General features: G+C 49.9%; 2 protein-coding genes across 7 annotated transcripts in view; one reads left to right on the top strand and one right to left on the bottom strand.

The window, feature by feature from the left end:
- The window catches only part of Armc7 (armadillo repeat containing 7), a 36,568-nt gene that overhangs the window by 2,109 nt on the left and 19,330 nt on the right, over positions 1-15,129 (top strand). Inside the window, exon 4 of one of the 5 annotated variants that reach the window (XR_010045109.1) lies at positions 9,348-9,527. The exons of 2 other annotated variants lie outside the window; for them this stretch is intronic. Coding sequence is in view for 2 of the 3 variants with exons in the window: in XM_003464904.5 (XP_003464952.1) it covers positions 9,348-9,709 (362 nt within the window). In the remaining variant the exon portion in view is untranslated. Of the gene's footprint in view, positions 1-9,347; positions 11,038-15,129 lie in introns of those variants that run through there. 2 more of the 5 variants (XM_003464904.5, XM_013147037.3) reach the window with 2 other exon arrangements.
- On the bottom strand, positions 11,034-13,885 carry Nt5c (5', 3'-nucleotidase, cytosolic). Of its 2 annotated transcripts, none has more exons than XM_003464845.5 (5): positions 12,531-13,872; positions 12,025-12,125; positions 11,879-11,939; positions 11,448-11,562; positions 11,034-11,363 (listed from the first exon to the last, which is right to left on the bottom strand). In XM_003464845.5, the coding sequence occupies exons 1-5, from the start codon at positions 12,705-12,707 to the stop codon at positions 11,200-11,202; spliced, it is 618 nt and encodes a 205-aa protein (XP_003464893.1). In that variant the 5' UTR covers positions 12,708-13,872; the 3' UTR covers positions 11,034-11,199. The 2 variants fall into 2 exon arrangements, with proteins under 2 accessions (XP_003464893.1, XP_063097930.1); XM_063241860.1 differs by having other exon boundaries at positions 11,261-11,345; positions 11,417-11,562; positions 12,531-13,885.

Genomic DNA, 15,129 nt, shown 5'->3' with positions numbered 1-15,129 from the left:
GGGAGGTTAACTCCATGGCCAGAGGTTCACACGTGTTTGCAGTAACTGGAGCCAGGATTTTCCCCCAGTCATTCACAGTCTAAATTCTCTGCACAGGGCACCTCAGCTGGCAGAACCCGGGCTTAGACTACCAGGCATAGTCTTCCCTTGTTCTTTGTTTCTGCCACACCTCCCCTCCCCGCCACCTCCGTGAGTGAATTCTGGTGGGCAGTCGTCCCTGCCGCACCAACTAGTGCCCACAGCCCAGGGCTACATTTGGTCATTGTCCTGAAGAACTGTCACTGGGAGACAGCTTTGGTTAGGCCAGAGATGCCCTAGTTTGGGAGGTTGAAAGGAAAGTAGGTGAATTATGAGGAGCCAGATGAAAAACTAGGATCCTAGGAAGTACTCATTGAATGAATAAAGTACCTAAACTCAAATTAAAATGCTCAAATTAAAAATATCAGCTGGGCGTGCTGATGTGCATCTGTAATTCCAGCACTTGGGAGGCTGAGGCAGAAGGATCACCGGGAGTTCAAGGCCAGTTTGGGTTACATAGTGAGTTCAAAGCCAATCTGAACTACATAGCGAGACCTTGTCTGATAAAAAAACAGTGGCTGGGCATGGTGGTGTATGCCTGTAATTTTAGCAGTGAGGAGCTGAACTAGGAGACTCTCATGGGATAAATGACAAGACCCTATCTCAAAAAAAGCACTGGTGGCCTGTGATATTAATTTGGAAATGTTTGTCCAGAGGACCAGAAGTTGCCCCTCAGGTTCCCTGTACATCCTCGATGCTACTCAGAACTACAAAGGAATCAGGAGAGAATTGTTTACTTTCAAGAGAACTGAGTGAATCCTAGGATATAAAGTTTGCTTGTCAGTTTTGTTAGGAAAGTGGGATGTAAGCAACTTCTCTTCTATTTCTACAATACACATCTCTGCCACCAGATGGTAGCGGTGCTTAGATAAAGATTGGCACACAAGCCTCTGGAAAACAGCATTTTGTAAACTGGAAGCCAGGCACACTCTGTGAGCCAGCAGTTCTGTCCCTAGGGCTGGGGACATGTGCATCCACGTACATGTGTGAAAAGTCACCAGCAGCATTGTTGCCGACAGCCCCAAACTGGAAAGTCACAGCTAGATACCCACGATGGGCTGTTTGTACTGCTTCACAGTGAAAAGGACACGTCCAGCCTCACACAGTGACTAAACACATGAAATACCTCAGCGTCTCCAGGAAGCTGTGCACTCAGAGGGTGGAGCAGACAGGACAGCACGGGCCTGGGTGCTGGTCAAGGGTGCTGGTCTGCCTTCTCGTGTCAGACCCACCTGATGTGCTAGCACTTCTGGATGTGGGGTTCCTGGTGGCCCCGTGGCAGCCTCTGGGCAGGAAACAGGTGGGGGCTTGGTCCATAGTCAGTGTGCCAGCCAAGAAGCCTAATCCCATTGCCAAGTTCTCTCTGCCCATGCCACTGGTGAAGAAACTGAGGCTTAGAGCAACCAAGTTGCTTGCTGTGGTACTATAGGTCCTCTGTGACAGAACTGGGATTCTAACCAGATGTGCCCAGCACAGAGTCCTTCCTCCATCACTGTGCCTGGTGGCTCCTGCACCCTTCATACTGCGCAGTTAGGCTCCTGAGGCCACCGTTATTTGGCTTTAAGAAGATTGTCCGGCCATGTGCTTGCTTCAGCAACTGTGAAAATGGATTCCTTTTCCCCGCGGCTCAAGGCACTGAGTGTGTGTGTGTGTGTGTGTGTGTGTGAATTTATGAGAATATGGGAATATGGCCAGGCATGCTGGAATGTGCCTATAATCCTGGCACTCTGGAAGCCAAGAAAATCACAAATTCGAGCGCAATCTGTAATTTAGCAACTCAGTGAGACCCTGCCTCAAAAATAGACTGGAGTGTGGTGGCTTGCACCTGTAATCTCAGCACTTAGGAGGCTGAGGCAGGAGGATTGTTCTGAGTTTGAGACCAATCTGGGCTACACAGTGAACTCAAGTCCATGCTGAACTGCATAGGGAGACTGTGTTTCAAAAAACATACATACACAAATAGATGGGAGACCTGACATGGGGACCCTGTCAAAAAAAAAAAAAAAAAAATCAAAAAAGGACTGGGATTGCAGTCCAGCATGAAGGCCTTAATTCTAGCCCTCTATCCATATCCTCAAAAAAAGTGACCATATAATTGATTCCTGTGGTGTGAAATTCAGAAGGGTACATGTGTGGTCAGTAGCTCTCTTCTGGTCTGCCGATCTTTTCTTTTGGTGCTAGACCATAACACCCGGGCCACCCACATACTGGGCAAGTACTCTACCACTGAGCCACCCCTCAGCCTCCCCGGTAGCCTTTTCTAGAGGGAACTACTATTACTAGTTGTTTATATGCTCTCCAGAGATATTTTTGGAGTTTGTAAACACATGTCCATAGTTACGTGTCATTTTTCGTATGTCCTTCATGAGAGGTGATCTCCATATTCGTGGGGGGCTGCTTTTTGAGGCAGGGTCTTACTGTGTAGTTCCAGCTGGGCTGACCTCAAATTCAAAGTGATCCTCCTTCCCAGCCTGCCGAGTGCTAGGATCACAGGCTTGTGCCACCATGCCTGGCCCTCCGTATTCTTTAGGAACAAGTCATTTAGCAGCATATCTTGTGCTCCCTCCATATCCATCAGTAAAGTGCTCTGGCATTTTTTGATCTTCCAGGGCACTTCGCACCCAGGTTGTGTCCACCCCAAGGCACAGGCATGTGGGTTCTTTTGGTTTTTTTTGAGACAGGGTCTCGCTGTGCAGTTAAGGCTGGCCTTGAGCTCACTTCACAGCCCAGCTGGTCTCAAACTCTAACCGATCTTCCTGCCTTAGCACCTGAGTGTTGGGATTACCAGCATGAGCTGGCTTCTGGGTTCTTTCTTTGCTTTCATAGCAAACTGCCTTATTTGTATGTCATTTTGCACTTGTGGGAATTTATCTGTAGAATAAGTTTCTAGAAGTGGAAAAAAGTTACTTTTTTAGAAGTGAAACATTTGGGTCAGAAGTAGGAAAAGCTGGGTATGGTGGTGGTACCTATAATCCCACATGCAAGAGGCCGAGGCAAGAGGATCACCGTGAGTTTGAGGCCTACATAGTGAGTTCAGAGCCAGCCTGAACTACATAAGACCCAATCTTAAAAAAAAAATGTGGTAAGAAAACCCATGCTGCCTTCATTTTCCTTTTTTGAGACAGGAGACTTGCTTGAGTCTAGGGATTCGAGGCCAACCTGGGCAACATAGCAAGACTCCGTCTCTAACAACTGCGTTACAGGGTATTTCAGAGAAATCTCAGTCCATTCTCTCCTTCCACCCTGTTTCCTGCATCTTATTACCTCTTTTTTTGTTTTTTTAATGTATGGAAAAAAGATAAAACAAAATTTCATAACAGAATAACAAGAGTGTTTACAGGTATGAGCACATGCATGTACTACATGTGTGTTCTCCACTTGGGGCTATTCCTACATAAATTGTGACTTACTCTTCTGTTTTACAACCTCAGAGTTTTAGAAGGAACCATCTTCAGGATACTAAAATAAAACCCAAAGACACAGCCCCTGATACAGTGAATTTTTGTTGTTGCTGGTTTTTTTTATTTGTTTAATTTTGTGTGTGTGGTGCTAGTGATCAAACCTAGGGCATTGTGCATGCAAGGCAAGAGCTCTAGCCCTGGGTTACATCCCCAGCCCTCGTTCTTTGTTGTAGTATCTTGTGTTGTTTTGTTTTGTTTTTTGAGACAAGAGTCAGACTATGTGGTTCAGGCTGGCTGAAAACTTGCAGTGATCCCCTGCCTCGGCTTCCCCAGTGCTGGGATTACAGATGTGTGCCACCACACCTGGCTTGTTTAAGAGAAGAGTCCTTGCTGTGTTGCCCATGCTGGCTGTCATCTTGTGGGCTCAACCAGTCCTCCTGCCTCAGCCTCTTGAGTACCTGGAACTACACACGCATGGCACCATCCCCAGCCCCTTTGAAAATCTTGACCCTGGGCTGCATCCACCCTTGCAGGTCCTCAAGTATAGTAATCTATCAGGCCACCTGATGCCGAATGCTCAGCACGCCATCTTCCTTGGGACAGTCCTTAGACCTCCCCTTGCAGGCCAGCTTGTCCCAGCACTAACGCACCACCACCCGTGCAGCCCGAGCTCACTTCCTGGCCTTGCAAGGCTCTGGTGTTCTCCCAGCCTGCCAGAGGTGTTTCTGTGGCTCCTCCCATCTAGAAGGGATGGGCCAGCTTGTTCCAGTTCTGTCTTTCCTTTGTCCAGAGCACATCCATTAGCCAGTTAGAACTTGTTCTCCCATTCATTTGGTAGCTGTTTCTTAAAATTACAGTACAGTACGGTAAAATTACAGTAAAGCACATATATCTTTAGTGCCCGTTCAGTGAATTTTTAAATTCATTAGGATCCGTGCACCTCCACATAATAGCCCCTAACTCAAGCTGTGGAATGTTTTTCTACTCAAAGGCTTTCATTTTGTACTGGGAATCAAATTCAGGACCTTGTACTTGCCAGGTAGGTGCTTATGCCACTGAGCTATATCTCTGGCCTCTACTCAGTTTTGTTTTTTCTTTATTTTGTTTTTGTTTTTGCAGTACTAGGATCAAACCCAGTACATTCACACTGAGCTCCACCCCCAGCCTGTTTTTTCAGTTGTTTTTGTTTGTTTGTTTGGTTGGTTGGTTTTGATACCAGAAGTTGAACTCAGGACCTCATGCTTGCCAGGCAGGCATTGTGCCACTGAGCTATATGCCCACCCCTGTTTTTTAGTTTTTATTTATTTATATATTTTGGTGTTTTGAGACAGGGTTCACTTTGTAGTGCAAGCTGGCCTTGAACTATTAGTAGCCCAAGTTGGTCTCAAACTTAGAGTGATCTCCCGCCTCCCTCTTGAGTTCTGGGGTTATAGGTGTGCATCACCATGCAGGGCTCTTAGTTTTTATTTAAAGACAAGTTCTCACTAACTTGCTAAGTTTCCTGGCATCCCCTTAATCAAGCTCATCATCCTCTTGGCTCAGCATCCTAGGATTATAAATGTACGCAATCACAGCCAGCTCAGACATTTGTATACCCACTTCAACCCCAGCATAACCACACTGATTGCTTTTCTGTGTTCTCAAACTTGATGTAAATGAAATCATGCAGGTGTGGTATTACACATCTATAATCCCAGCACTTGCCAGGCTGAGGTAGGACGATTGCCACAAGTTTGAGGTAAACTTTGACTACATAGTTTAAGGCCAACCTGAACTATATAGCAAGATCACGTTTCTAAATACAATACAAAACAAATGGAATCATACAGGATATGCCACAATTTGTGTATCCATTCCTGGAAATTGATGTTGAGCTTTTTGATAAAACTGTTATGATCATTTTTCTACGATTTTTTTTTTTTTTGTTTTTGAAACACAGTCTCACTATGTAGTTAGGCTGGTCATGAACTATATAGCTCAAGCTGGCCTCAAATTCGTGATCCTCCTGCTTCAGCCTCCTAAATGCTGGAATTATAGGCCCAGCTACTTTTCATACAATTCTTTTTATTTGAGTAGGGGTTCCAGAAATCAAATTCAGAATCTCAGGCTTGCCAGGCAGGTGCTGTGCCACTGAGCTAAATCCCTGGTGCTTTTTCATACAATTTTTTTTTTTTTTTTTTTTTTTGTCTTTTTGTTTGTTGGTTGGTTGGTTTTGTTTGGTACTGGGGACCTTGTGCTTGCCAGGCAGGAACTTAGGCCACTGAGCAAAATCCCTGGCCCTTTTTCTTTTTGTCTTTTTGAAACAGGGTCTCACTACACAGTTCAGGCTGGCCTTGAGCTCACTTTGTAGCCCAGGCTGGTCTTGAACTTGCAACAATCCTCCTGCCTCAGCCTCCCAAGTGCTGGGATTACAGGCTTGAGGCTGAGGCAGGAGGATAGCAAGTTTGAGCTCAGTCTGGGTAACTTAGGGACTTATCTGAAGCCCTGTCACTAAATAAATAGGGCTGAGGAGACAGCTTAGTGTGGAGGCCCTGGATTCAATCCCCAGTACCCAAAAGAGAGGGAGAGGAGAGGCTGGTGGTGTAATTCAGTGGTAGAGCCCTTACCTAGTATATGCATTGTACAAAGCTCTGGGTTTGGTCTACAGCACAACTTAAGGGGAGGAAAAAAAGGATTCTTTACTGATGCATGTGTACACCTGTGGTCTTAGACACTTATCCTGGATACTTGGAAGGCTGAGGCAGGAAGACTGCAACTTCAAGTCTCCTCTAGGCAACTTAGTGAGCCCTCCTCTCAAAACAAAAAAATAAGAAGAGCTAGGGGAGGAGCAGAAGGGGGAGGAGGAAGGAGGATAAAGGAAGGGAGGGAGGGAAGAAAGAGAAGGAAGAAGGCAGCCTGGGCTGCATAGCTCAGACATTGTCAATGAGGAAAACCTGGCAAACAAAAATTATCACCGTGGTACTCTGCCTTGCTTACATTGTGGTGCTGCTCTAGACCTGCTGCTTTTCCAGGTTCATTGTCATTGAGTGCCCGCTACATCCTCGGTCAGTGTTGGTGAACCTGTGGCTCGAGGGCTGCAGCTGGCTGTCAGTCCTGTTAGTCTAAAATGTTCGCCATCACTGTTCCAGGTTGTGGGTGAGATTAGGGCAAGAGAAAGTATTTGCTCTTGTGGAGTTTATAGTTTTATTTGCTTGTTTTTAGTGAGATTTTACTTTTTTTTTTGAAAGTAGGAAAAATGCTGGGTTTAGTGGCACACACACATAATCTCAGCACTTGGAAGGCTGAGGTAGGAGGATCACCATGAGTAAGGCCAGCCTGGGCTACAAAGTGAGTTCAAGGCCAGCCTGAACTGCATAGTGAAACACTGTCTCAGAAAGGAAAAAAACTATCAGAAAGGAGACATGCTGTATAGAGCATGTGGGCCAGTTAAAAGCAGGAAAAGAAGTACATTCCACAGGGTGACAGCGCATCACTGTGAAAGAGAGAGCAGAGCACAGTGGCCTGTGGGTTTTTTGAGACAGGGTTAAGCTATGTAGCCCAGCCTGGCCTCCTTTCTCAACTGAACATGTGCTACCCCAATAAACTGCACCCCTCAAAATAAGGCAACAGCCAAGAAATAGGGTTTTTTGTTGTTGTTCATGGTGATGGTTTGGTTTGGTTTTTTGAGACAGGCTCTTGGTGTATGTCCAGGCTGGCCTTGAACTCACTGAACTCATTGAACTCCTTCTGCTTTGGTTTCCTGAGTGCTGGGATTATAGACGTGTGCCACTGTACAGGTTCCAAGAAATGTTTTAGCACATCTCTCTACAGTAATGTCCCTAAGCACAAAGTAAAGCGTGAAGCCAGGCAGAGTGTACAAGTTAGAGAGGAGCTGACTCAAGTGGTGACAGAATCCCAGAGGGTGACAGCCTAGTGGACCTGTGCCATTGTGGATAGAGTTTGGCATCTTTCCTCGCCCCCGCCCCCCCACCTCATCCTGCAAGCTGTCCCACAGTAACTGCTCTCTGCAGATAGTACTCTAGGGACATGTTATGTGTCACTCCGTAGCTGTTCCATCATTGGGCCGATGAGGCAGGAGTCCTCCTGTTCCATCCATGTAGGCTCCCGCAGAGCCCTCTGGTTATCTCCTGACACCCTGCCCAGACACACCTGGGTGTGGCCTTGACTCAGCAGCCATTTGTACCACTTGAGTCCATGGAGAGTAAGAGAAGTGGCACAAGGATGGCTCAGAGGTGAGGCCCTCGCTCATCCCACTTCTGCCAAGCCAGGTGGCCTGCAGCTCCCAGGGGAACGCAGGTCCCACATCAGTGGCAAAGGCCTCCCACCCTTGGGATCTTGGGCAAGTCGCTTAACGTCTCCAAGCCTCCGCTTCTCCCACCAAAGCAGGATGCTGGTAGCCCGAGTGGAAGGGTGCCAGTTTACCCTGTGCTGCTGCCCCTCCTCCTCCTCAGGACTCAGGCAGGCCGCTTAGCTGCTCCTCCTCTCAAAGACACCTGCTTGTGAGCCAGTTCTGCCCGAGAACAGAATTCCAGATGGACAAGATCTTGGGGCACCTTCCTGTCTGGCCCTCCAGGCCTCTGCAGTTCAGCAACCTCTTTCCCACAACAGCTACTTTAAAACACTTCCAGCAAGCAAGGTGTGGTGGTGCGCACCTGTAATCCTAGCACTCTGGGAGGCTGAGGCAGGAAGATCCAGAGTTCTAGACAAGGGTGGGCAACTTAGTGAGTTAATGAGACCCTGTTTCAAATCAAAAGGTCCTGGATTCAACTCCCAGTGCTGCAGGGAAAAAACACCAAACTTTTTTCCCTTTTGTGGACCCTTTATTGTGCCAGGCGTGAGGTCATGACCCTGGAGCGCTTGCCTCCCAGGGACTTTGCTGGGCAGTGGCCAGGAAAAGATACACAGTCCATCTCTCAGATTCCGTAAGGACAGTGGCACCGGTAATGAGGGACCGCAGTGCACTGAGCTGACATTCCAGGAGGACTTCACTGGCCAGGGGAACCAGAGGGGTCAACCTGTGCAAGTCAGTTGCAGTAAGTGCCAGGGGGTGAGGAAAGGTGTGTGGTGCAAGGCCAGAGCCCTGGAAAGGGAGTCGGTTTTATTCCCAGGACAATGGGAAGTCCTGAGACCAAATGGAATTTTAGATTTCCTGAGCTGGGTTTGTTCCCTGGTAACTCCAAAAAAAAGGACACGCTCACCAGCTTCCGCTGTGGAGAGGGCCTCGGAGCCAAACCTTGGCTGACTTCTGCCCCAGAAGAGAAGGGACCTTAGACATGGCACAGGCACCCGTGCCCCTCTCTGGGGAAAGTGCCAGAGGTGCGTTTTAGGCCCAACTACTTGATTTTTCCAGAGAAGCAGGGAGGTAGGCAGGAAGTGGCCTCACCTCTGGTCCTTGCTAAGGACTCCTGCCTCTGAGCAGGAGGGCAGGAAGCCGAGTCAGGATATAAAGGAAGAGGAAGTCATCTTCCTTCACTGAGCAGCCCGAGCCAAGCCTCTGAGCATCTAAATGTTTAGAAACTGAGTGGTGGTGCATGCCTGTAACCCTAACTCTTGGGAAGCTGAAGCAGAAGGATCGCTGTGAGTTCAAAGCCAGCCTGGGCTGTAGCAAGACCTTAGCTCAAAAAAAAAAAAAAAAAAAAAGCAGCCTTTGTCTGCCCTTGTGGAAGTAAGGAGGGACAAGGGTCTGTCTGGAAGGCTGAGTGATAGCAGGTCTTGAGAGAGGGCTGCAAGCTCAAGTGGCCTTTGGGTCCCTTGTCCCTGGCCAACTTCTCAGTGCTGGGCCCCTCCCAGGACTCACTGGCAGAGAGGCTGGGGGGGGGGGGAAGGAAACTGGTGCTGGAGCCCAGCCTCACCCTCGCTCTCCCCCAGGGGGCCTCTGCAACCTGTGTGCAGACAGGGCCAACAGGGAGCACATCCTGCGGGCGGGCGGTGTCCCGCTCATCACAGACTGCCTGTCCAGCCCCAACGAGGAGACCGTGTTGTCAGCAGTCACCACACTCATGTACCTGAGCGCGCCAGGCAGTGGCCTGCACCCTGAGCTCACCGCCCTGCCCGTGGTCCAGTGCATGCTGCGCTTCTCTCTCTCAGCCAACACAAGGCTCCGGAACCTGGCCCATATCTTCCTGGAGGACTACTGCTCCCCAGCTCAGGTGGCTGAAGCCCGCAGCCGGCAGGCCCACTCTGCCCTGGGTATCCCCCTGCCCAGGGCTGAGGCCCCACAGCAGCCCTGATCTGAGGGGGCCCCAGGGCTCCACTCAGCACCTTTATTCTGCAGACCAAATCCTGGTAGGAGCATAGGAAGCAGGACAGCTCAGTCCACAAAGTGCTGGCCTGCTCAGTGCCTTGACGTGAGGTGACTCAATGCGATAGGCACTCGAACTGGGGTGAATGGCGTGCAGTGTCGAGGCCTGGCTTGGAGGCACACAGAGGTGCAAGCTGAAGCTGGTACCACATTCACACTGACACCTACAAAGACTGACGTGCCACTCTGTGTCAGCAGTAGCTAATTCCTGGGCCTGAGGCGTAGGACAGTTGCCTGTACCTAAACAAATAAAGGATCACCTCCTGACAGCAGTATCCAGAGTAATTCCAAGACACCCATTCCTTAGCATCACGAAAAAATAAAAACCACCTTGACGTACATTGGTAATTACAGAAATCCAGGAAGCTGAAGCAGGAGGATCACAAGTTTGAGCCCAGTGTGGGTAACAGCCAAAACCCGGAAATGTAGATCAGCGCAAAGCTCCTGGGCTGAATCCCCAGTGCTGTTGTTCCTTGAGTCCCAGGAAGCCAGGGAAGATGTCATGCCCCTCCGGGCCTGTGGAGGATAGAGACCCCTGTGTCAGGTCTGCACGCTGGGCATGGATGCTGATGCAGATAGCTGCCATCTAGGATTAACTGTCCACATAGACTGTCAGATCCCACATAAGAGCTCCCAAGATAATGCTGTTGTCCAAACCCATGAGTGACACAGCCCAGTGACTAACTTGGTTGCCAGGCATTAAGACCCTGGAGGTGATGACAGATCAGAAAAAGGCAGGAGCCTTTAGCCAGGTATGGTGGCTGTGCCTGGAACCTCAGCACCTGGGAAGCCGAGGCAGAATCGGTGTGAGCTGGAGGACAGCCTGGGCTACACCCTGTCTCATGAGACGGGCCCCTCAGCTAGAACCACTGCAAACACAAATGGAAGCCTGGCCACCCTGCTGTCACAGCTGATGAGGTGGCATTCTACCCCTCAGTGTCCCCTTGTGTGCATGAAGGCTACAGGGATGCCTCAGAGGAAAGAGACGGTCTGGGACACTGGAAGAAATGGCTACGCAGGTGTAGCCTGGTGGTGTGTGTGCACTGGGCTGTAGAAAGGTGCCTGATAGGAACTTGGGATTTTGGAAAAGTGGGGGTGTGGTGTTTACTCTCCCCTGCTAAGCTTGACCCTATAGGTGGCCAAAAAGGCCATACTAGAGAAACAGTGACCGGGCAGGACTGGAAATGGCCTCAGTCCTGGAGCCCCTAAACTTAACCCGGTCCCTTTCCTTTCCCAAATAAAAAGACTTAAAGACCAGAGAGCCAAATTTTTTTATTAAAACACACTTGCCTGATGTTTGTCACTGTGATTCCGTGCCAGCCATGCTGGGGGACCACTGAGGGAGGTACCAGGGGACTGAGGGTGTGTCCTGTTGTGCCTGCCAGGAGTGACCTGGCCCCCTCCCGGCAGCACCATCCACTACAGATCTCTCTCCTGCCTCGCAGCTCCCCGCTTGCTGTCTATGATGTCCCTCCAGCTGTCACTCCAGGAGAGCAGCCGTCTCCTGGTGGGAGGCAGAGCTAGGTGCTGGTTGTGGCAGCAGGTGAACAAGATGTGCTCCCAGCGTGGCACCTGCTCCAGGCCTGGCACAGAAGAGCAGTGGGCATGTAAGCTGGTGGTTTATACTCCCTCTAATTGGGGCAGGCCACGTGGGTAACAGCTCCCACCTCGAATGGTGTCCTTGTCGTCAATGAGGAGGTCCCCCAGGACCATGGTCTTGTCCCTCGTCAGGATAATGCGCTCTACAAACTGGGGCCCGAGGTGCCGCTCCACCCAGCGGTACTGTGCGGAAGACAGCAGTCTCAGTGCAGCCTGGGGGACCCTTGGTGAGCAGGGGGTGGGAGTGCTCAAAGGTCAGTTCCTCTCTCCCCCAGCCCTCACTGTCTTTGTGTGATTTACCTTTAAAACTGATTTATAACGCTAGCCAGGCATACTTATACACTCCTATAATCCCATGACTTGGGAGCCTGAGGCCAGAGAATCTTTAGCTGGATACCAGCCTGGGCTACAAGCAAGTTTTACAGGTCACTCTGAACGACACAGACCCTGTCTCCAAAAAAAAGATTATTTTTTTAAAAGGTTTAATTTGTGCCATTACCTTCTCGCCCACACAGTGGTGGTACTTCAGTATTGGGGTGGTGCAGATGAAGACCTCGGTGCTGCGGACAAGGTGCCAGTAAGAGAAGGCGGCGTCGCCGGCACTCCCCGTCCATGTCCCTCTCTCTCCCGCCCAATCCTCCTTACTCTTGCATGTCGTTCATCTCCCGCATGGCTTCCACGGCCCCCGGGATGGGGTCCAAGTCTAGGAAAAAGCCCGGGGCTTCATACACACTGGCCACTTTATCCTGCAAGACAGAGGTCTCGGTTCCCTCCTGCCTCCAGCAGGTGGCGCCCCGGCAAGGGCACACAATGGGCGCTCTAGGTCCGCACAGCGGCAGGAGACGGGGGGAACGCTCCATGAAGTTCTTGTCCCAGGGTGAATGCACTCTGGGCTCACAAGTGGGTGGTAGCCGGGGGTGGTGGCGCATCCCTGCAACCCCGGGACTCGGGGAGGCTGAAACGACGGCTGCAAATTCAAGCCCATCCTGGGCAACCTAGTGAGACCCTGTCTCAAGATAAAAGCTTAGAAAAGCGACCTGAATTCAACCCCCAGTACTGGGACGTGTGGCTGTTCTGTTCATTGCAAAGGGAACGGGGTTCCCTGGAGCGGAGCCCGGCCCGCCCTGCCCAGAGGGGCTCCGCTCTCCTACCGCCAGATCCGGCCGCAGGGCGCGATACTGCTCGCGGGCCAGGAAGCCCCGGCGCTGCTCCAGCGGCACGTGAGGCTCCTCCGGGAAGCGGCAGCGGAAGCCCCGCAGCAGGCCGGCCTCGAAATCGGCCAGCACGCCATCCATGTCCACCAGCACGCGCACTGGTCGCGACTCCATGGCCGTGCGGCGCGCACAAGGGAGCCTCTCGCTGGGACTGGCCACTTCCCTCCTCGGCCGATGGGCGGGGCTCGGCTGGGTTAATTTGCATAGAGCGCCTGGGGAACGCCTCTGACGCGGGCTGAGGTCTTCCAATCCGCGCGTGCGGGAAGCCTCCTAAAGCCGTGGGGCGAGTCGCTGACGGGTTAGGGTTGGTTATTTTTGTGATCCACATGAGCCACCTTGCGTCCCTACAGCAGACATATCCTCCCCTGATCCCACATAGTTATTAGGAGCAGACTTTCCAAGGGGCGACCTAATATACTGGGGAGCATCTTCTAAAGATTCAGCTCCTCAATCCAGTGGGGCTGGCTCCGCACTTGAGAATTCATCTCTGCAGTCCGGGGCCACTGTGAGCTCTGCCGTCTCTGTGGCGGAGCTCCTGCTGCTTGAAGGAGCACCTACCGCCGCCTGAATCGGGGGCCCTTCGTTACTGAAGTAAACAGATCTGCGGAACACAACTGGAGTGTGAGTCAAGCTCCAAAGAGACCGACGCTTAAGCCAGCGTTGTTCTGAAGTCTGATTCCACTTGGAAAGGCGATTTCCATCCGGCTCCGGGAATCAGAATTGCCCTTGCTTTCTCCGAAACAATCTCACATCGGATCAGAAGCTTCTGCCTCCCACACCCCGAAAATGCTGAACATTTTGAAAGTTTGCTGACTTCACCATGTTTTCAGACTACATCCAAATCTATTCACCTACGGACTATAATGACGTCTGTTCGCCATCTGGCTACTACTCCCAAATCGGTGTGGCAAATGTGTAACCAACGTGGAACTTTAAAAGTTAGATTTTTTTTTTTTTTAAGATAAGCAACTGCTCCAAACTTCCTCCTGCTGAGCACACACCCAATATCTCCACCTCTCCTCGGGCCAAAAGAACTGACAGAATACGCAGGTGCCGGGCTCAGGAGGAGGAAGCCTGGTGTCCTTTCCACAGGAAAGAGGATTAGATGAAGATGGCAGGAAGTGACTGAGGACCATGGAGAGCTGCCTTATCTCTGCGCTCCCCTCCCCCATGTTCCTAAAGCCCCTTACACACCTGGACTGGAGGAGATCATGATTTGAGGCAAATGGGCCCTTTCATCTCCTTGGAGCTAGCTTTGAATAAACCTTTTCGTTTTCCCCAGAATGCATGATCTCCTTTGGTCAGTGGCCAGCAAATGAACTTAAGCTTTGAAAAATGGCAGGGAACAGAAACATTACAAGGGGGAGCCTGACACCTCATTGTACAGGACATCTGCATAAGCCATAAATACCAAGTGTCCAACTGTTCTGTTTCCCTGTTATTAGGGAAGTGAAGTCACATAAACTGAGTCATAAGTCCAGCTGCCATAAAGTTTTTACCTTTTGGGAAGGGCTCCCCCCCCCCATATTGGAGATGAACTCAGGGCCTTTGCAGATCCCTAGACTTTTTTGAGACAGGGTCTTGCTAAGTTACCCAGGCTGTGCTCAAACTTACTATCTTCCAGCCTCAGCTTCCCATAGTACTAGGATTACAGGCATGCAGCACCACACCCAGCCACCTTTTCAGACTTGAGTTGTTTTTTTTTTTTTTTTTTAGACTTGAGTTTTCTTAATCTAGAAACATCCTCTAAAAATGTTTCCTAAAATAATACCAAAATAACTGGTTGAAATGTCCCCTTGCCCAGAACACTTTTCATTTTAATAAAGTGCTTATATATCTTCATAGAATAAAAAGTTAAAGGCCAAGCACAGTAGTGCATGCCTGTAATCCCAGCACTCGGAAGGCTGAGGCAAGAGGATTGCCAAGTTTGAGGCCAGCCTAGGTTACATGGTGAGACCTTGTCTAAAAAAATTAAAACGAAGTATCAAGTTGTGACACAAACCAAAGACATTCCTTTTCTGGGAGCCTCATCTTTACTAATAGGCTGACAAGGATCCGTTTACCTCTTTCAGATTTGTGGTAGAAATCCCAAAACACTGAAGCCTGGTGTAACTGTGTCAGTACTATTAGGAAGAACCTGCGGCAGACGCTTTGAGTCAAAATTTTGCAAACACTTTATAAATACAATAAGGGAAGAACCTAAAGTCTTGCAATCTAATAGTCCCTTATTCTCCCAAAATACAGTTTTTCCAAGGTCTCATTGTACTAACTAGGAACTAAAAGCCTAAGTAATAAGCCAAAGGAGCAGAGTAGGTCAGTACCACAGCTACACCTAAAGCTAGGTCTTAAAGAAACTCCAGGAGCTGGGGATTTAGCTCAGCGGCATAAGCACCTGCCTTGCAAGCAGGCGGTCGCGAGTTCGATCCTTGGTACCGATAAAAATGAAAAAGACAAAAAAAAAAGCAACTCCAGTATTTGACATGTCTTGCCAATTAGACACTCTCCTATCCTCGGGTTCCCCATCACCTGAAATTCA

Source organism: Cavia porcellus, unplaced genomic scaffold, assembly GCF_034190915.1.
Source record: "Cavia porcellus strain 051 isolate PalLab524CR breed Dunkin Hartley unplaced genomic scaffold, mCavPor4.1 scaffold_32, whole genome shotgun sequence".
In the NCBI taxonomy this organism is placed as follows: Eukaryota; Metazoa; Chordata; class Mammalia; order Rodentia; family Caviidae; genus Cavia; species Cavia porcellus.
The sequence above is the reverse complement of the archived record's forward strand: the minus strand, read 5'-3'. Positions and strand labels throughout refer to the sequence as shown.